The sequence below is a fragment of the Prionailurus bengalensis genome, chromosome E4 (assembly GCF_016509475.1).
Source record: "Prionailurus bengalensis isolate Pbe53 chromosome E4, Fcat_Pben_1.1_paternal_pri, whole genome shotgun sequence".
In the NCBI taxonomy this organism is placed as follows: Eukaryota; Metazoa; Chordata; class Mammalia; order Carnivora; family Felidae; genus Prionailurus; species Prionailurus bengalensis.
The window spans coordinates 60,316,550-60,337,756 of NC_057360.1; the positions used below are offsets into that span (position 1 = coordinate 60,316,550).

Consider the following 21,207-nt stretch of genomic DNA (forward strand, 5'->3'; position numbering starts at 1 on the left):
TTACTTTATTTCAACAATAAACTTTATAATTTACCAGTAATGACAGTATCCAGAAGACTTTTTACCCTTAGAAACTCAAACCCACCCGGGCACGTGGGTAACTCAGTTGGTTGAGCGTCTGACTTCAGCTCGGGTCATGATCTCGTGATTCCTGAGTTCGAGCCCCGTGTCGGGCTCTGTGCGGACAGCTCGGAGCCTGGAGCCTGCTTCGGATTCTGGGTCTCCCTCTCCCTCTGCCCCTCCCCCACTCATGCTCTATGTCTCGCTCTCTCTAAAATAAACAAAGGTTAAAAAATGTTAAGAAAGTCAAAGCTAGCTCATTATGCGAGGTGTTTATGATGGTGCTATTAGCAGTGATTTCCTCAACATCGAGATCAACTCCGGACACCCAGTTTCACTTAAGGGTGATAACCATAAATCCTCTCTAAATGGCTATAGTGGAGTTCACTGCACACAGTTGTAGTATTTATAGTTAATTTAGGGAAAGTTCTTTCTGCAAAAAATATGGTTTCCTCACCCAATCTTATGTTTTCACCTGCAAAGAACCGTGGCCATGAGAATGTTGAAGATCTCTCACTTAGGAAGGGCAGCCCCACCTGAGAGGGCTGAGGGCCTCCTGGCTGAGTGCCCGTTTCTCCCCACAGCTGTCCTTGGGGACCATATGTTCCAGTCACCAGATGACTGGCTGGAGGACAAATCATACTGTGGTCCCTGCTCTGCAATGTTGGCCCCTCTCTGTCCACATTTCCATTTTCTTTTCTTTGGTTTCCCTTCTTCCGGCCTTTATCCCTAATTATCATAATTTTGGGTTTCTCTTTTTTTATGGCCTGTTCTCTTCTCATGAAAACATACTGGGTGGGTACTGATGGAACAGAGGGCCATCTGTGGGGTCAATATCAGTGTGAAAGAGAAATTCAGATCGTAGTTTAAGGGGCGAACTTTTCATCCCCGCTGAGCCCTCAAGTATGGAGGTAACTAATAATTCTCCAGTAATTTCTCTAGCCACAGGAAGTTGGTTGGCATTGGTGAATGGATTTGTGAAAAATGGGAAGACAGGACTGTGCGGTGTGCCATGCATCGCGACTGTGACTTTTGACTTCGTTCGGTCCGTTCTGTATTAATCAGACGTGAGCTATTTAACAACTGATTGTTAGTCTCCTGAGTGCTCAGCCTGTCACAGAGGATCGGAAGATTATTTCAATGTGTCTGTTTTCTAGAAGCTTATTCTAGCTCTATGGAAGATATACAAAATTCCAATGATACTATTTATTTAGCGAGCATTAAGTTCTTACCATAAGCTTAGTACATAAATACTATACATCAGTGGCCTAATTTATTATTACTAGCCTCTTGGGCAGGTGCGTTTAACCCTATTTTATAGATGGGAAGACCAAGACTTAATGCCGGCATCTTGGTCAAGGGCACCAGCTAAATGATAAAATGATGGAGTAAAATATTCGAGCGTAAAGCAATGCTTTTCACCCCTTTGCTATACCACTTCCAGAAGTATGGCCTGACAGGATTCTCCTACTAGTCCAGGGCAGCACTTGTTTCAAAAAATCCACACTTAAGAGTTTATAGTATTCTTTTCAGCTCCAGTGGTTAGAGAATGTAAAGCAATATATAATTTGAATATTCTTGGGTCTCTAAAACGTTTGAGGCAGACAAACATGGGCTCAGCGTTTTTGGAAAAGAAAAGAACTGTCATGGAAGACAGGTGAGGGTGTCCTCAGGAGATTCGGGTCTTTCGGTACAGAATTCTGGCACTAAAACAAGTATTCCCTCCCCTCCCCAGTCATTCTCTAGCCTGTTGCTCTATTTTGTTTTATTCCTGGCATATTTAACATGGTCGTGGGCTGAATTATGGTTTTCTTTCTTTATTCATTGTCTATCTTCTCCCAATAGAGGTAGGAAGGCAGAGACTTTATTGCTGTTGTCCACTCCTCCTCACCCCGTGTCTGGAAAAAAGCCCGGGTGTGGTAGGCACACACCCAGATGTAGTTGTGGAATGATGGGACATTCCATATGGGGAGTGTGGGTTTCACAGTGGGGATATGCAGTAGGTTCATAAGCAGTCAAGAGACATAGTAAAAATGAAAATATCTTGCATTTTTATAGTATTTTACAATTTTTTTAAGGGTTTTTACCTACTTCTGCTTTTGAGTTCTTACAACCCTGTTAGGGAGGCATGGCAGGTCTTTCTTCCCCTGATTTTACAACTTAGGAAGGTAGGGCTCAGAGGGGTTAGGTCCTTTACCTTAGATCACGTAGCCAGTGAGTGGTGGAGGTCAGTAGACACTGTGTGTCTGACCTCACTTTGCTCTTTTGAGTCTCTCATTAGTCTGTGGAATGGACTGGAGTCTGAAGGCACAGACCTGGGTGGGTACTGGCCTCAGCCTGCCTCTTCAAACCAGCAGAGGGCCTAATCACCACCGGGATGTCTCTGCCAAGGGCACACAGGCAGTCCGATCAGCTGTGGTCATCCAGGCAACTTCTGTGTATGATGAAGTCCACAATGAACTTATCCAGAGAGGATTCCCTGCCACAATGAGGCCATTTACAGTGTCATCCAACTCACTCAACTCCCCAGTCACCTTGAGGACTGTTGTCTGGTTCTCTTTTTAATTTGGAGAGAGAACCCTTTATCTCGCGACCCTGACTTAAACAATTTCACTTTCTCAGATAACTTTATCCTCCTGAAGATAATTAATGCAGCAAAATTGGACTACTTCAAAGAGATCTAGTATTCGATCCACCTAAGCCTGTTCCTAAACCAGAGCAAATGCACTCCAACCTTATTAATATTAACCTGGGACAGTGTTATGCGTATCACATCCCTCGCCTAGTGAATCACTGGGCAGCTGGATTAATGAGCTTTTATTGAGGCTGAGCGCTGGGCCCCCAATACCTGATTTGACTTGTTAGAAGCTTCCAGTCCCCCTCTCTGGTACTAGCCACATCAAAACTACACAAGTTATGGCTTTTGTTTAGTGATGTCGGTATCGAGGAGTCTTCTGATATCCTGGTTATTCGTCTCTCCATAAACGACAAATCTATGCATAGAGGCAGTGAGAACGTTTGCACCAGTGCTTAACAGTTTGGATGGCATGTAAATGTGCTTTTATTAAAACAGGGAAAGCAATGGAGGAACTCAGAGAAAAGGATGCAGAGTGTGTGTGTGTGTGTGTGTGTGTGTGTGAAGAGGCAGGGTAGGTATTAGCATAAAGCCTATTCAGATGTAAAAAGACCCCAAACTGATGCAAATCTACGGTAATTCCCAGGAGCGGAGATGTCCCTCCCTCCGGGGTCCTGGCTGGCCCCTCCCTCTGCCTGGCACAGAAGCCCCCCACCCATTGTGGGCATCGCTGAACAAAGGTGCCTTTCTGGGACACGTTACCTCCGGCCTGACTCAGGAGGGCACTTGGCTTCTGTGTGCTCTGCTCTGGAAGGGCTTAGCGCCTTAAGACTGGAGATCTTTGTGGGGATCGCAGTGGTGGGGCACGTGTGGGGAGGGAGGGGAGGCTGGGTCCCTCTTGGACTGAAGGGAATGGCTTTCCTGCAGGAGCTCCAGGTGGATGACCCACCCCAGAGAAAGAAAGCCTTGCCCGTGAGCCTTTCTTTCCTCGCTCTTTAATAACAGGGACGCCGGCTGCGGTTGGGCAGTACCTGATATTTTGCAAATACCAGGCACCCTTGGATCTTTGTCACAATCCCATGAGGCAGCTTAGGCAGGGAGGGGGGCATGGGGGCACCAGACAGAGCATCCCCACTGTGTGCCCTCGGGCAACGCTACGCTCTGCCTGGGGCCTCAGTTTACTCATCTACAACACACACACACACACACACACACACACACACACACACACACACATACATTTCCTGCCTCATAGTGTTGTGATAGGGACAATGAACCAATGCAATTATAAAATGACTGCATGCCGAGCATTAGGTAAGAGGAAACGATTCTTATGTTATCTTGTGGATGAAGAAATTCGGTCTTAGAGATGTAGGGAATTTCATCCAAGGGGATACAGCTGAGGAGCGAAATGAAGGCTAGCACCCAGCTGTCCCATTTCATGGCCACAGTTACGTTTTACTGTATTTTGTATATTCACCTGATGATACACCTGACCTTTCAACGTCCATGGGAGACAGAGGCTGAATCTTCATCATCTGCGTGTCCCAGAATGGTCCCCGCACAGTGCCTGACGAAATGAACCAGTTCCAAGTCAGATCTTTCAGAGGAACCTGAGTTGGGTCTGAGTCGAGACCTCCTCGAAGAGCCACGTGCAAGGCGGTTTCAAACAGTAGCTGGAGGGACTTTACTTTTCTAGAGGACTTTCCTTGTTGCCTGTTGGATTTTAGGTGCCGCGGCATCTGGAGTTAACTGTTGCCGTGTTTGGGGAGAATGCAATTCCAATCCTGTAGCGCAGGGCAGTGACCGAGATAGCTTCCTGTCTTCATATACCCTGTCTTCATAAATTCCGCCCTTCCTTCCTTCCCTCCCCCCTCCCCCCCCCCCCCCCCCCCCAGCGAGTCCCAGACCCTTCCTCTCCTCCCCCAGCTTGAAGGACATTTATGAGGCTCATCGCTGGGGAGGCATCTAAGGCCCGTTCCTGCCTCTCCCTTCCCTACCATGAGGGTCTCTGCCCCCCTCCCTCACCCTCACCTCCCGGGGCCAAGCTCAGATATCTCTTTCCCTGTTTATGGGCCGTTGGGATTTTTCCAACAACCTGAAATGAATCTCCGAGGCCCCACAGGTAGGGCAGCCCGTCTCGGGGCCATAAACCATGGCTGGTGCTTTTCATCTGTGATTCCTTATGTCATAAACGAGTGGGAGGGCCAGGCAAGGGGGAAGCAACAGCCCTGAACCATTCCAGATTTTTTTTTTTTTTTATGAGAAAAGGGAAAGAAAGACCCTGAGAAACATGTTCAAACTTTATGCCAAGCAAATTCATTTCACTCTGTTAGGCTGTGGAGGAGACTTCATCTCTGGCCTTCCCCACTAGGAGTCAGATTTATGCTGTGTTTGTGTCTAAATGGCCTCCAGGGATGCTGACATTTGTTGTCGGAGACAGCGAGTAGTGTTCCTTTCATCTCCACTGAGGGGTGTCAGCTTAAATTATGAGGGATCGCTCTGGCCTGCATCTGGGTGTGGGAGCCTCTGGCTACAGAGAGGGGCCCTCCTGCCTCTCCTCCCACGGCTCTGCTGTTTGAAGGTTCCTCTCCGTCTTCTACTCCCCAGTGCTCCTGCGGGTCCTGGGAGGAATTTCCTAGCTCTCTTAGAACTTTTTCTGTCTCTCGGACAAATCGATTAAGGGTGTATTTCAGGCGTTGTGTGTTTTAAAAAAAATTTTTTTTTTTACATTTTATTTTTGATAGAGACAGAGCGTGAGCAGGGGAGGGGCAGAGAGAGAGGGAGACCCAGAATCCGAAGCAGGCTCCAGGCTCTGAGTTGTCAGCCCAGAGCCCAATGCGGGGCTCGAACTCACAGACCGTGAGATCATGACCTGAGCCGAAGTCGGACGCTTAACCGACTGAGCCACCCAGGTGCCCCAGGCATTGTGTATTTTTATGGAGAAGTTGGGGTCAGAGTCAGACAGGCCTGGCCTTGCTGCAGGAGGAGGCAGGGAGCCTCCGTGAACATCCCAGGAACAACCTGGAAATTCCCCAAGACAGTTAGAGGGCACCGTTATGCCCGCAATATTTACAACACAGCAGATAAAAGCGGGGAGGTGGTTAGCGATGGCCTGAGTTCCCCTTGGCAGCTGGGTCGCGGCACCTGTCGGCACTTTGAGAGGTGCCAAAAGGCCTCTCCGTGCTCGGTCTTCATAATCTCCCTCGCTCGGATCTGCCAGGACACCTGAAATTCCACAGCGGTGACTGTTTGGTTGGAGGCATTTTGTGTTCAGTGCATCTACGTTTTTGACGGTGGGAGAGAACAAACACATCAGGCTCTGCTAATCATGGACTCCTCCGTGTCACCTGGGTGCTTCCTGTCCCCAGAGTCAGAACCCGAAAGACTGGGACGTAGGATATGTCAGTTTTGATGGAAAATAGGAGGAGGTCCAGAGAGGTCTGGACGAGGGGCCAGCAAACTGTGGCATGCAGGCCTAATCTGGCCTGGTGCCTGTTTTTTGGAATACTGTTTTATTGGAACACAGCCACACCTGTTGTAGTGTGGCTCTTGCACCACCATGGCAAGGTTGAGTCATTGCAGTAGAGACTTTAAGGCTTTCGAAGAGTAAAATACTTACTCTCTGGTCTTTTACCAAAAAAAAAAAAAAAAAAAAAAAAAAAGTTTGTAGGCCCCTGGCCTAGAGCATGAAGGCCTCTTGGAAGGCAAAATGTGGGACCTGAGGGAACAGAGAGAGAGAGAGAGAGAGAGATTAGTAGCAGAAAGGAGGAATAAAATAGGGAGAAAGTGTACCCACAAAAGCAATAGAAACCCCGGAGACAAATCTTAATCTCCTTTCTGTCCTCCCCCTCCTGCCCTTCCTCCCTCACCCCCAGCCCCCGTCTCCTTCCTCTTCTGAAAACAGATGTTTTCGTCTCTCCTCTTATAGGGGTGTGGGGAGGATGAATGAGAGCATCGGTGCTCTCCACATCCTCCAGAAGTGGGCAGCTGGGGTTATCCTGGGAGGTAGTTCTGTTCCCCCCTCCCCGTTGTTCAGGATAGAATAGCGCTCCTGGGGAAGGTGCCCGTATCCCAGACAAGTGGACATACAGATTCAGCGACACGGGGCGGGGGCGGCGGGTGCCTCCGCCACCCTGCCTCTGGGGCTCCGAACAAACCTCAGCGCTTAACGTCTTCCTTCTGGAACCAGCCCAATCCCTCTCCCTCCCTTCACCTTCCTTCTCGCAAGGATACACTCATATTCTGCAAAACCCGACTCGCAGCGTTGGCTGGGGTCATGTCTGCCAAGAGAGAAGTGAACGCTGGCTTCGTAAACCCTTAACTCAGACTCCCGAAAACAGGCAGCTATTATTAACAGAAAACATGTGTCTCGATCAAGAATACTTCTCTTATGTTGGAGTAGTGGTCATGACGATGGTGATGATGATTTACCAAGCACCTGTTACCTTCTACACCACGCTAAACCTTTTACACACGTATCATCTCATGGAACTCCAGGGACGCTGTCACTTCCCCTGATGAGAAAATGGAGCCTTGAAAAATTTGGGCCAAATCACACATCCTAACTGGTAGACCCCAAGTTTAAGCCTGAGTTTTGGGACTCTCGAGCCCATGTGTTATCTATACCGCATTGCTTTCCCAAATGATGGCCACGGAGATGAGCCATCATCAGGGAATCTAGCATGACTTTAGACTTTACACGTTCAGTAATTATGTTTTCCCAGTTATCAACAAACATTTGCGTCAGGCTGCGTGAGGAATGGCTTCAGGAGAATCAGCCTGGCTCCAGAAGACGTTTGCAAATACCGCTTTATGGACAAAACTGGCATAAGATAGGAGGTTTCTAAATTATAAAATTGGATTTGATGGTTTTTTTTAATCTGGGATAAAATGGTTTATATTTTCCAACTCCCTTTTTTTAAAAAATTAAGCTTTTACTTTTGATTCCAGTACAGTTAACGTACAGTGTTCTAGGAGTTTCCGGTGTACTATGTAGTGAATTGTACAATCGCACTCTGGATCTGCCAGTCATTTGTTCCAGACTTAACCCCTTTTAGTCCCTGGACTTAGAGGAGATCTGTATGATCCTGGGGGTGGGGATGGGGGTGTCGGCCCATTTGCAAAGAAAACTCACTGAAGTCCTCCCTGTTACCAGAGGAGCACCCTCTTGACCCTGAGGAATCCACCAGCAGACAGAATTATTGGCCTCGTGGAAGGAACTGGCCTCTGCGGGGTCTCCGAGCAGTGGATGTTGGGTCCATCAAGGGTGAAGGTGGGGAGTCGGCGGCTTCTTTTTTTCCTATGGTCTCTCTTCTTGTGGGGTCTTTTTATTTGCCTGTGGCTTTTAGTTCTTCTGGGCTTGGTTTTTCCTTGCCATTCTGAAAATGTCCTTCTCGAAAGATCCTCAAACCCCTTGCTATGGAGGGATGGGTGAGGTCCGCTGACTGGATTTGCCCTGGGAAGAGCCACCTCCGAGGGGAAGATGCCAGAGTAGCCACTCCTTGTCATGTGGTTTCTTCTTCTTCTTCAGTCTTTCTGGGCCTTTCCCCTGTACTCTCCAGGGGAGTGAGGCAGAAAGGAAAGGGCGTTCCTTCCACTCAATGTCGAGCTTCCTATGCACCAGGACCGTGTTAGTTGCTTTGCCCACAGCAGCACTGCCCCTGCGTCGCCCACGGCTGGGCACTATCGCTGCAGGGGTGCAGGTGGGGAAACCGAGGCACAGCGCGTGATGGCACTCCCATAGCGCCGTGTGCTTACACCGGGGGGCCGAGCTGGATGGAGCCCCAGGTGTGCCTACATCAGACCCGTGCAATGACATTGAAAGGGCCATGCCCTCAAGGTGCTCAAAGCTTAATGCTCCTTCATGTTTCGAGTGTACGCTTAAATGTTCGTAGACGGAAAAGGCCGTTGTCCTGGAACATTCCACAAAAGTTGAAACCGGGATGGCATGTGCAGATGAGTATCCTTTACGGAGGAGGGTGGGATGAACAAGCATGTGCAGCTCCCACACGGGGCAGGGCGGGGGGGGGGGTGGTCCCAAAGGGGAGCAGCGTCAGGAGACCGGAGCCCTTGGGACAAGGCTGTCCGCTGGAGGAAAGGAGACAGCTGAGCAGTGTGAGGACCCGGAGAGAAACAAGGTTCTTGTTTGCGTGACGTGAGCACATAGCTGCCAGTGGCTTTTAATGCTGAAAGAAGGAAAACACCTCCTTCACACGGGGACTTCCCGGACCCTGAAGCATCTTCTCTGGAGTGTGAGGTCTGTGGGCTGCAGGAGGTAGCCTGGGAGAGAACGTGACACGCGCTGAAGGCTTTACTTGCTTCCGAAGTTCTCTTTGTATTGGTCACTGCTCATCAAGGAAGCCACATAAATATAAACAGTTCCTTTGGTAGTTACTTATTCTATACCGGAGCAGTTCTAACTACCCGTGTTGTGTGCATTCCGCAGGTAATCGAATGCTGGTCCTCTTACAGCCTTTGGAACAGTAGTATTTTCTGTCTCCTGACAGTGGCTCGAATTTCAGACATAGTGTCCAGGAAGTTATCCAAAATTTCTCCAGGTCTGGACTTAAAAAAAAAAAAAGACATCTAAGAAATAATAACCAGTGCTTATTGGACATTTATTATATGCCAAGCAGTATTTTTTTTTTTTAAAGTAGCCTCCGTGCCCAACATGGGGCTCAAACTCACAACCCTGAGATTAAGAGTCGCAGGCTCTACTGAGTGAGCCAGCCAGGTGCCCCCAAGTAGCATTTTGCGTGTTTTGTGGGTGACCCCATTTAGACCTTCCAACCCCGATGCGGTAGGTTCTCTTCAATCCCAATTTTGTAGATACGGAAACTGAGTCAGAGAGTGTTAAGTAACTTGCCCAAAGTCGCACAGTTAGGAAGTGTGGAGCTGGGCCAGCCGTTCCGGGAGAAAGTTCTGAGCTGAAATGGTGGACTTGGTGGTCTCTGTCTTTGGATTTTGGAAGTATTTTCCTTAGCCCCTTCCTTTCGAGTCAACCCCACGCAGGTTTTTGCACTCACATATAAAGCCATCCTGGGAACGTGGACCCAAGCGCCTTGTTATAGAATAACATACAGCTCCAGGAAGCGGCCTCGAAGAACTTAACACATTGTTCTCTGCTGCTTTTAGGCAAAAGTGATGATGAAGAAAGTCTCTGCAAGTCAGTCCATGGCGCAGGGAAAGGAGCCACTGAAGACGGCAAGGACCATAAGCGCCCCAAACGTCCGAGAACCATCTTGACCACCCAACAGAGGAGAGCATTCAAAGCCTCATTTGAAGTTTCCTCCAAGCCGTGCAGGAAGGTACGGGGGTGGGGGTGGGGGTGGGGGGCGGGAAGAAGGGAGGAAAGGGGGCCGGCCCCCCCTGGTCTGTGTGTACCCTTCACTCCTCTGGGGTGTTGATGGGTGCACTTGGGGGTCAGGGCGGTGGGGGAGGCGGTTCAGATCGAGCCTGTGCAGGTAGCCTGCGGCCCTCCTGGAGATTCTAGATCCCTGATGCCGTGGCCAGGGCCATGATGGAATCTCCCTGTACTTGTGTGCACGTGTACCCATTTCGCTTGGCTGCTTGCTCAATACACGGAGAACAGCAGGAAGAATAGGAACAGGTACCAGTTGGGGGTATAGACCCAGAGGCTATAACAAAGGCAGTAAAAACACAGTGGTTTGTGGAATGTATTTATTTACCTATTTTTGGTCTAGTATGTTCCACTTGGAGTGGTGGTTTGGGGGTTCATCCACGTCTCAGTTCGTTCATTTTCGCTGCTGAATGGTATCCCACTGCGTGGCTGGACGGACCACAGTTGGTTTGTCCGGTCATCTGTTGATGGATGTTTGAGTTGTTTCCAGTTTGCGGCCGTTACAGATGGGGCTGCCATGAACATCTGTGGTCTAAGGTGGTGGGAGTTCACTTCCATCTTCGGTCACAGTCCAGAGGTGAGCAATCTGAGACTGGCAGGGAGCTGTATTATCCGTCATTGGTTCCAAGGGGCCGCGTTAGCTGTCACCATCGTTTCCAGCCACCATGGTGGAGAAGGAAGGTGTGGAGGGCAAGCATTTGCCTACTGAGGGCGTGCCCCGAGATTCTCTGTATCACTTTCTCTCATCTGTGGTGGCCAAAATTGAATCCCGTGACCGCGCCTCCCGCGAGTGGGGCTGGGAGATGAGTCTATCTGGGTGACCACGTGCCCTGCCGCAACTTGGGATCCACCTGCTAATAGGAGGGAGGGGGGATTGGATATTGGAGACAATAAGCAGTCTCTCCTACAAAGAGCCACACCCATTTATTAAGCACCCGCCATTTAATGACTGCCTGCTGTACGCCCAGTTATGTTACTTACGCAGTACAGATAGGAAAACTGTTTTGCCGAAATTCGTGGAGGAAATACATTTTTCAGAAATTTAGCACTGTTTCTCCTGTGTCCCTCTTAGTCTGCTTTTGCTGTAATAACAAAGTCTCAGTGGCTCCTGCAGACCTGGCTTTCCTGCCCCGGGATGGTGGCTTGGCCGTGGCCCAGCTGGGCTCAGGGTCAGGCCTTCTCCACCTGTCTCTCTGGGGCTCCAGGCTGTGGGACCAGGCTGTTCTCATGAGGATGGCGGGAGCCACGTCCCACCAGGCAAGCCCGCCCCCTTGGATCACATGTGCCACTTCCTCGCACATCCCAAAGCAAGTCAAAGCAAGTCACGTGGTTAACTCCGTGTGAGGTGTGGGGAAGGCCCACCAATTGGAGCCTTCCAATTGGAGGGAGGGTAGCTCTTTGCGAAACAGTAATATCGTCTGCCATGACATGTGACCTCTGACAAGTGTCCCTGCAGACCTCTTTCCTTCTGTGTCCTTGTGGCTCCTTGGGCTTCAGGGGCGGTGCTGGCAGGAAGTAAAATAGCCCCAAAGTAGGCTTGCCCGAGGACAAATGATCACCTCCCTCGTTTATTACTTATCCTTCATGTACTAGACTCCCAGCCTCTGTATGGCCCTGTGCCCAGTGCTTGTCCCCGGGCAGGCTGTAGGCCGCCGGCGGGGAGGAGACGCATGTGCACATAACTAACACCGGGGAGGAAGCGGTGAGGACCATACCGGAGGGGCAGCCGGGAGCCGTGGGAGCCCGGGGAAGGGAAAGGTCTCTTCTGTCGGGGGAATCAGGCAAGGCTTTGTGGAGCAGGTGGCTTTTTGAGCCGGGCCTCTGAAACATGGATGGGGTTTCAGCAGGTGGAGGTGGGGCTGGGGCCCACTGCTCTCTTAGTTGGCTTAGCAGAAGGATGTGCCTTAAAGATCCGGTCTCATCATCTCCCTTCTCCTAAGCCTCGGCCCAAGTGGTGTGATGAAAGGGGGAGTCCTTCCCCAGGCCCCCAGGGAGCTGTGCTCACGGCTGTGCCTTCAGGCTCGTCTCCGCCCCAGGACGTAAGCCACAGGGCAGCGCCTCTCGGACTCCTTCTTGGGAAGGCTGTGCTCTTGGCCTCTTCCCTCCTGGCCCGCACCTCACCACGTGCCTGCACGGAGGGCGGCTTTTAAACCCATCTCGTCATTAGAGGGACCCTGACTGTCCTGCTTCTGCGAGGCCATGGCGCATGTGCTGTGCCAGAGCCGACTGCTTCGCTCTGCCAGATTCCAGAAGGCTCTTGACTCACTCAGGGTACGGGAGTATGAATGGCCACGAAACGCCCAAACCCCCCTAGAGCTATGAGAGACCAAACCAGACGTTCAGGTCGGTGAATTCCGTTGGAGGAGAACAAGAGAGAGACATTTGTTACATAAAGTGATTCTCACCCTCCATCCTTCTTAAGTAGGTTAGTCCACATGGAACTTCGCTAATGTTCCAGAACCGTCCGAAGGCCTGATTTCCAGAGTAAGAGAAACTGAGAAACGCCTCTTGGAATGCACATCTAGATTATTTATTCCTCTCTTTGTTCGCCTGGTGAAGGACCTCTCTCCACTTGAAGGGAAGCAATCTTGCATTTGGGATCAGGTTGGACCTTAAACACTAGCCGGCAACCATCTAGGATGCAGCCGGCCGGCCTCCCTATGCACCGTGTAGGGAATGTTCAGCCCCTCCTCTGAGATGCCAATGTTTCTGTATTTCTGATGTTCAAGGTGAGGGAGACCCTCGCCGCAGAGACAGGGCTGAGCGTCCGTGTCGTCCAGGTGTGGTTCCAGAACCAGAGAGCTAAGGTAATCTGCTTCTTACCTCTGTCTATCTCTGTGTGGCTCATTTCCTGAAATAATACAATAGGACTTCGTACTTGCAGATGGGTTTTCCAACCAGAGCTTGTTGGACGGATTTTCTAAACAGAACTCATAGGTCTCCTGATTCAGAAATACTGTTGAGGGTCCCCTGGGTGTCCCAGTCGGTGGAGCGTCTGACTTTGGATTTTGACTCAGGTCATGATCCCAAGGTTGTGGGACCGAGCCCCACGTCGGGCTCCGTGCTGAGTGTGGAGCCTGCTTGAGATTCTCTCTCTCTCTCTCTCTCTCTCTCCCCTACCCCCTGCCCTTCTTGCCCACTCATGCTTTGTCTAAAATAAAATAAAGTTAAAAATGTAAATGAATTCTGTTGACCGCAGTCACGTCAGCCACAGCAGCCCTACAGAAGGGGAAGGAGAGGGCGTTTGTTCTGGTGAAATGGTTTTGATTTTCCTGGTGGCCATGACTGAATCTGGCTAGCCATCTGCCAGAATACAAAAGCAGATTCTTTCATTCACCTTTGTTTAACCCAGATACCGAAGTTCTTTTAAAATTGCGAAGAGAAACCTACATAGCACACAAGTCTAAGGTGATACCCTGGTACAGTAGGATGAATGCCTTTACTTACCTCTCCCAGTGCCCCCCAAATACACCCCAACCATCATATTGTCCTCTGGATCCTACCAAGGTCTGTACTGCCCTGCCTTGATCATTTATTGGTTTTCTGCCCCTAAAAATGCATGTGGCCCATGGCCCATATGTCTGGGGTCCTAATCCATAGTAGGTGATCCGTTAATATCTCATTATCTGATTGTGATTGGTTAAGATAGCACTGCCCTAACTGAATTCTTTAGGGCACTTGATGTGTATTCAATCCTGAAAGGAAACTCCACGTTTCAATAGGATTAAGAGACCCCATAGCCTAATGTGTTCGTGAAGCAGAGGAGTTTCAAGCCTTGAGAAATGTTGCAGGAGAGAACTTTTTGTTTGCTTGTTTTTCTTAGGGTCTAATGGAGCCCTGACTTCCCCCAGAACACAGTTTGGGAAGCGTTGGGTTAAAATGTTCCTTCTGGGAAGTCTTAGTATTAACAGGGTGCTTTGGGAGACCAGCTCCTTACCTGGAGGCACGGATCTCCTGGGAGGCATCTCAGACACGGGGGGCCAACAGGTGGGAGAGTGGGTGGGAACTGCCTGGGGGCACATCCCAGGTCACACCCTGTCAGTCAGCAGCCGCTTGCCACACATCTAAGCCGGGCTGCGTCCCGCATCCCCACGCTTACACCGCACGTGAAACTGTCACGGCATGAGCAGCAAGGTTTATCAGCTCAGAGGAAGTCCCTGTGCCTGGAAGACCAGCTTCCCAGCCCGCTGTCTTCCTAGGGCTGCAGGTGCAGAGCCCGCAGCGGCCCCGGGCAAACTTGGGGCTCCTCCAGCTCGGCTCCCTTCCTGAGTCAGAGCGCGGGACGTCCCATGGTCCCTCTGCTTTGCACACAAGGCTGGCCTGCTGCCCGTCCCCTGACTCTAACCCTGCGCCCCTCTCCTCATCAGATGAAGAAGCTGGCCAGGCGACAGCAGCAGCAACAGCAGGACCAGCAGAACACCCAGAGGCTGAGTTCCGGTAAGCAGGGGGGCAGGTGGGGGGAGGGGTTCCTAGCCGGGCCTTCCAGGGTCCAGGCCTTGCCCACTGCCTGGCTCTTTGAATGCCACTTCTGGGCTCCGCGAAGCCCTGTCCACACCAAAGAGAGTGGCTCGTCCGCTGGGGACCGAGCCCGGGGGATCTGGGAGAGGGTTGAGGGCACCCAGCTGAGGCCCGTGATGCTGACTGTGTGCTGAGCCCCCAGGACTGTGGCCGGACTCCCCTTAGAACCCAGGATGCACCCAGATCTTTCTCCTTCCTGGCAAATCAGCTGACAGAGGACACCCGTGTGGTTGACCCCGTCCCAGAATAACATGAAATAGTAAAAACAGGAACCCCCTGCCTCGTCGGGCACGTGTGTAGATCACAGAGTGCTCTCGTGCTGACCTGAGTCTGACAGCACCCCCACCCGGGGGGGCAGAGAAGTACTCTCTCCCCGTCTCACTGATGAGCAAACAAGGGCGCTGCAGGGCTGAATGTGGTCCTAGAGGAACAGGCGGGGGGTCGGGACCGGAGTATGTTTCTCTGATTCTGAGCTCGTCTAGGCCATGCTGCCCCGCCTCTCCCCGCCTGTGTGCCCCTTTGTTTGTTGCTGTTGTTTTTAATGGGGTGGTTGTGAGGACTGGGCAGGGAGTCAAGAGCGACAGGCTGTGGCACCCTTCAAGGGAATTAAAAAAAATAATAATAAAAAACTACTCTTACACCTGTGTCATTCTTAAAGGGATACGCCCCCAAAGGCCACCCGGTGGGATTCCCTGAGGGGTCTGTTTGTGCCCAGAACAGGAATTGTCAGCCTCCAACGTGCACAGAAGTCACTCGAAATTTGATACGATTCAGATTCTGATTCTTAAAGTCTGGGTAGGGGCTGGGATTCTGCATTTTTAACAAACTCCCACTATGCTGGCCTGTGGACCGCAGTCAATGGGCCGTGGACTGTGAGATTGTTCTCAGGCCCCCAGACAGGGCCCCCTGTCCTTGCGTGGACTTGCCTCGTGCTTAATACCTAGGCTAGGCTCAGTCTACACGCGGGCTTTTGCAGCACAGAGTTCTCCTGGCTTCTTCTCTTCTAGGCCAAACAGTATCTTCACGCCAAGATAGATACTCAGAGGGAGGGAAAACAAGGACATGGGCACTGGGGAAGGTTGGAGGGGCGAGTGGGTCAGGAGACCTGAATACTGCCCCAGCTCCACCCCCAAAGCTGTTTGATCTCGGACCAGCCTTTCTGTCTCCTGGAGCCTCAGGCCACCTGTCCCCAGGGTGGGATAATCGCACCTGTCAGCAGCGTTGCGCTGGGCCCCTGGGAAGTTCAGAGAGGGTCACAGATAGGAGAGGGCTTTGGGAAGAGCCACACACGTTGACTCCATATAGGCCAACACCCTCCAAGGGGGAAGAATGCACGGAGGCATTATGAGAACACAAACTCAGAGTGCTTGGGACTTTGACGAATTCGAAGGGCAGCTCCTAGGCCAGACTTAAGTAGGCAGATGCTGGCGGAAAATAGTCTCTGAGAGTTAATGGAACCATGTTCAGAGGACCACAGGGTAGAGGCAGGAAGTGAGGCCCCTATTCTCTGAAACTTTATACACCGATGTAGCAAGTTGTTCCAAAACACATTCACACGGTCTCATGGAGTCTGCCTGTCAGCTCCTTGAGGTCAGCCGGGCCAGTGTCATGAACCCCACGTACCTGACGGGCCCCAAGTATAGTGATTCTGGAACGATCTTTAGATCCATCACCTCCAGTGGCTGCCAAACCTGTGCGTACCATCAGACGCGTTTGTTTTGTGATCTCTTTCAAGGAAGCTCTCCAAGTTCAACTGCACCTCCCTGCCCTTATTCTCCAAGGTTGGTCCTGATAGCCCTTGGTAGGGCACAGGCTGGAAACTGCTGATGTCACCTCATTCCTGACCATTTCATAAATGAGGAAGCCAAGACTCAGGACGTATAATGATCTTGCCGTGGCTAGATCTAGCCAAGGTGACCCTCCATGAGTGTCACCACCCGGTGTTCGCACCCTGTGCGGTCCCCCTCGGACACTGATGAGGGGTGACCGAGGGTGTGGCTTCTGAGGCTAGGTCGCAAAAAATGTGGCGGTTTCTGCTTTGTGCTCTGCTGGATCCCTGGCTCTGAGAAAGCCGGCCGCCATGTTGTGAGGATGTTCAAGCAGGTGGAGAAGATGGTGTAGTGGGGCAATGATGGGATGGCAGATACGGCGTGTCGCCCTCCAAGTCTGGGGCTCCCTGTATCACGTGCACCAGCCCCTCTCACTCTCTTCTCCTTATGAAGCTGCAGCAAAGGCCAGTGCTGGATGGGAACACTGAGCAGTGAGGGGTATGAAGTTCAGAAGATGTGCTCGGCTTTCTCACCCAGCCTGGGCTGCACATGGAGAATGATCTGCCTTCTTCTTTGTCCCCCAGCTCAAACAAATGGCGGTGGGAACACTGGGATGGAAGGGATCATGAACCCCTACACGGCTCTGCCCACCCCACAGCAGCTCCTGGCCATCGAGCAGAGCGTCTACAGCTCAGACCCCTTCCGACAGGGCCTCACCCCCCCTCAGATGCCGGGAGACCACATGCACCCATACGGTAAGATGGGCCCCGGCCCCACAGGGACCGCTCACGGCTCGCTGGCGTGGGTCTCTCCTTCCCTCCCAAACACACATGTGCAGTTCCCGGATGCTCAACGAAGCTACAAGCAGAATACGTGCCCAGAAGATGCCCTGGATCGTCTAACCAGTGGCTGCAGAAGAAAGACCAGTACCCACAGTCATCAGTGATGTTCCCACTTATTCTCCTTTTCAAAGATTCTTGTTAAAGTAGGAGGCTGGACTTTGATTGTAAACCTGTTCGCTGTGATCGAATTTCCCTTCTTTCTTTTCACACCAGGTACCACGTTTGCAAGCAATGCTGGCCGTGATGTAGGCCGGAGGCCTTAATCAAGCAAACTTTTAGACAAAGAAAGAAAATACATAAAAGCGCAGAGAGCAAATTTCCTAATGCAACTGATACTACTTAGGTGCTCTCAATTAACTCCTGAAACATAACCTGATTTGGGAAGTGAAAAGTATCCGCCCCCACGACTCCCACTCCACCCAAACTGGGGTTGCTTTAAATGCCGGGTGTTGAGATGGCTTAGCCTCCCCAACTGTCAAGCTTGCTGGGCAGACAGCAGCTGGGGCCTGGGCACTCCGATGGAGTGGGCGAGCTCTGGAGCGGAGGTCTGAAGTTCAATCTCAGGGCCCAACACATTTTTAGACAGAGGAGGTCAGTGGCCTATGGAATGCGTCTGTCCTGGGTAATCTGTGATCCGTTACACTGAGAGCTACAATTAAAGTTTTATTCAGCAGGCCTTCAAAACAGGGTGAGAGCGGCGTGCCTCAGCCCACAGATTTTGTCAAACAACTGCTTTCATCAAAGAAAAATTCTGTCTCCCCACGTGCTGCGTATAGCAGATGCTGATTAAGACCTGGCCGTCTGTAGGGGCTTCCCTGACCGAGGCCGCTCATTTGCACGTACATAGATCTATCCGTGCAGATAAAACGTGTGGAGGGTCCGACAGACGTACCTCTAGGTCCTTGTCACAAAGATCCCCGAGCCGTTCCACAGTTTGCCCTACTGTCTTCTCTGTCCGGGGTGTCAATTAGTCCCCTAACCTTGTCTCTTCTGCAGGACGCGTTCGGGGAGGCAGCAGGCCCTCGGTATGTCTGAGGGGACTTGTATTTCCACCAAGGTCTCTTGAGCCTTATCCACAACGCTGACATTTATCTTCTTACCAGTCGTCCTCCAAGAACCATTTTGGGGGCTGAGTCCTCTAGGAGCCCTGCCCCAGCCCCTCTAGCTGGCGATGCTATGTCCTGCCCGCTCCCCAGCCTTGCTGTGTAGACTTTCTGGCGTTTGCTCATGCCACACCCAGTTTGCACTTTGTCACATCCTAGTTTACACTGTTTTCAGTCGTCGTGCTTTCCACCCGAGCCCCCAAAGGACACGGGAGATCTTCTGTGGACGGGGATCACCTCCCTCCTACTCTCCCACATAGCTCTCCCTCCACCCCGTCCTCAGAATCCACTAGAAAACCTCACGGGGGCGGGGGAGGGGGGCGGCTGCGCTCAGCTCATACTCGCTGCAATCCGCTACACTTCGCAGCGCCGAAGGGAGTCCCTGCTTCTGGACCCTCATGACCGTTTCATCTTCATTTCAGGTGCGGAGCCCCTTTTCCACGACCTGGATAGTGACGACACCTCCCTCAGTAACCTGGGTGACTGTTTCCTAGCAACCTCAGAAGCTGGGCCCCTGCAGTCCAGAGTGGGAAACCCCATTGACCACCTGTACTCGATGCAGAATTCTTACTTTACCTCTTGAGTCTTCCCCTCGAGTTCTGTGGCTGGGCTCCCACACGGACCAACCCTACTATGTGAGGGGTTGGCCGGCTGTAGAGAGGGGGAGGCCAGGGAAGAGGTGGGGTGGGGAGGGAGTTCTGTCGGGGATGCTGTTGTATGACGATCTGATGTAGCTCGGCATTTCCAAAGACTGAATATACAATGATCGCGTAGCTTCATGTTTCCAATAAGAGTCTTAGCTTAGGTATGAAGACGTGTTTCTCATTAAGGACAGGGACTTTTAATATAGACATTCTCATGCAAACTAGGTACCTAGAGACTCCTAACAACTTCCCACCGTTTTGGGGAAGCTCTTGTCAAGAGGTGCGTACGTCTACCCATCCATATACCCATAGACGGACAGACGGACAGATAGATGTGTGTGTGAGTGTGTAACCTTCCATACTTTATCATCAAAGTTTATTCCTAATTATGACAGGCACCAACTGTACAGAAAAAGTAACTTTATTTTCCGTGTGAACTATATTTAAGGAAATGCTTGATGCACTTAAGTTATAAAAATGAGATAATTTACTTTTATAAACTTTATTTTTAGTTCGAAGAGACTTGTCGGCAGGGCAGAGAGGCCAGAGGCCTGCTCCACCTGGGCCCGTAGCTTTGAGTGCTCGGCTGAGCTTTGAGTGCTTGACTGAGTTCTGTTTTCGAGAGCGTCACGGGGTCTGGAAAGCAGCTCTGTGCGGCTGACTGTATTCTCTCACGGATTCTTGCTCTCTTTGGGGCCGCATCACAGGGCTCGGGTGGGACCGAAAACTCCTTGATCACGTTCTTAGAAAACGTAAAGCCGAGACTCTTCAGCTTTCTTTTAAATTCTGACGCGTAGCTGTGGGAGGCAGTAGGAAGGTCAGTTCTGCTCTTGAACTTCAGCATCTGTGGGTGTGGGATGAGACTGACAGTATGTACCTACCTCACTGGGGGACACTGAGGCTTAATTCACCCCCAGGACACATGAGCAGGGCTGAAACCAATATCCCATATTTGTTTAAAATACCAGACCGGTCACTGGGCAAAGGGGGCTCCGTGGGGCCGCCCGTAGCCCGAACCCCAAGGGTGACTCTCCCTGCTGTGGTCCCTTCTGCAAAGCCTCGGCTGGAGACACCAGCTCAGGGCAGCTCAGGGGGATGCCAGGGTCCTTCCATGGGGAGGAGGCTACTGCTGAGCAGATGGAAGAGGGCATTGTGGTGTTCTAGAGTGTTCTAGGGTATTCTAGACACAGGGTGTCTAGAGTGTTCTAGGGTGTTCTAGAGTGTTCTAGGGTGTTCTAGTCGGGATTGGGCCGACTACGGCCTGCAGGCCTGTGTTTTATGGCCTGCCAGCTAAGAATGGCTTTTACATTTTTAAAGGATTCTTTAAAAAAAGAAAGAAAATATGTGGCACAGTGTATGTGGCCCAGAAAGCCTGAAAATATTTACTACCTATTCTGTCCGCCTCTTTTCATAAAATCTCTGCTGGCCTCTGTTCTAGAGAGTCTATTTCTTAAACAGCCTTCTGGAGCTCTTAGAGGCAGCGGGGATCCAGCGAGCACGCAGGGTTCCTCCCTCTGTCTCGCTTTTCGGACTCGGAGCACAGAAGCCCCAGCAGCCATTGTACACAGGGACACTTCACAGCCTGTTCTGCAGGTGCGGTGCTAGGGGCCTGCTACTTCTGTGCAGGGATGCCTCCTGAGAAAGCAGACAAGATGATGGGGAAGACGGGGGGCGGGGGGGTGGGGATCAGCCTGGGCTCCTCTGAGGGGGCCGTTCGGGCTTGGCCTCGCTCCTGAGGACGTTCTAGGTCTTCGGAGCCTCGGACACAGAGACTTGTCCCCTTCATTGTCTGCGAGGCCAGAGGGAACACGCTCCCTTACGGTAGAGTCTGTGTTGTGTGATTTTTTTGTGTGTGCTCTTGTTTGTAATTTATGCAAACCACCAAGAACCCCAAACCAGTCTGGCGAGTAGAAGTCCTGCAGGTGCCTACCACTCCGCAGGCTTCTGTAGAGATTTGTCGGAGAATGTAGCAGATCCTATGTGAGTGAGACAATTAGAGATCCTTCCTCCACTCGTAATGGCATACCGAGATGAAATTAAAAACCTCTTACCAATGAGCTGTCGTTGATTCAGGGGCAGGGGCGGAGGGCAGGGAACCAGGGGGACACGGGTGTTTTGTCCACAGGGGCCTGGGGAAGAGCATACGGTGGTACCGCGCAGCTTAACACGCAGGGAAAGGGGCTCCGGCAAAGCTAAGGAGAAGGGAGCCTTCGCCCTCCCGCCGGGACGGATGCGGAGACCTCGGTCTTTACAAACAGCTGCGGAAGGAGGTCCTGGGCGCGTTCCGACGGCATCGGCAAGTTCACCCGAGGCAGAATGGTTTGCGTTGTGCG

The 21,207-nt window shown here is 51.4% G+C and overlaps 1 protein-coding gene across 1 annotated transcript in view; it reads left to right on the forward strand.

The window, feature by feature from the left end:
- The window catches only part of LMX1A (LIM homeobox transcription factor 1 alpha), a 160,574-nt gene extending 139,643 nt beyond the window's left edge, over nt 1-20,931 (forward strand). Inside the window, exons 5-9 of the mRNA XM_043567720.1 lie at nt 9,773-9,945; nt 12,728-12,805; nt 14,366-14,435; nt 16,870-17,040; nt 18,653-20,931. Of these exons, the coding sequence (XP_043423655.1) occupies nt 9,773-9,945; nt 12,728-12,805; nt 14,366-14,435; nt 16,870-17,040; nt 18,653-18,813 (653 nt within the window). The 3' untranslated portion in view covers nt 18,814-20,931. The remainder of the gene's footprint in view (nt 1-9,772; nt 9,946-12,727; nt 12,806-14,365; nt 14,436-16,869; nt 17,041-18,652) is intronic.
- The last annotated feature ends 276 nt before the right edge of the window (nt 20,932-21,207 follow it).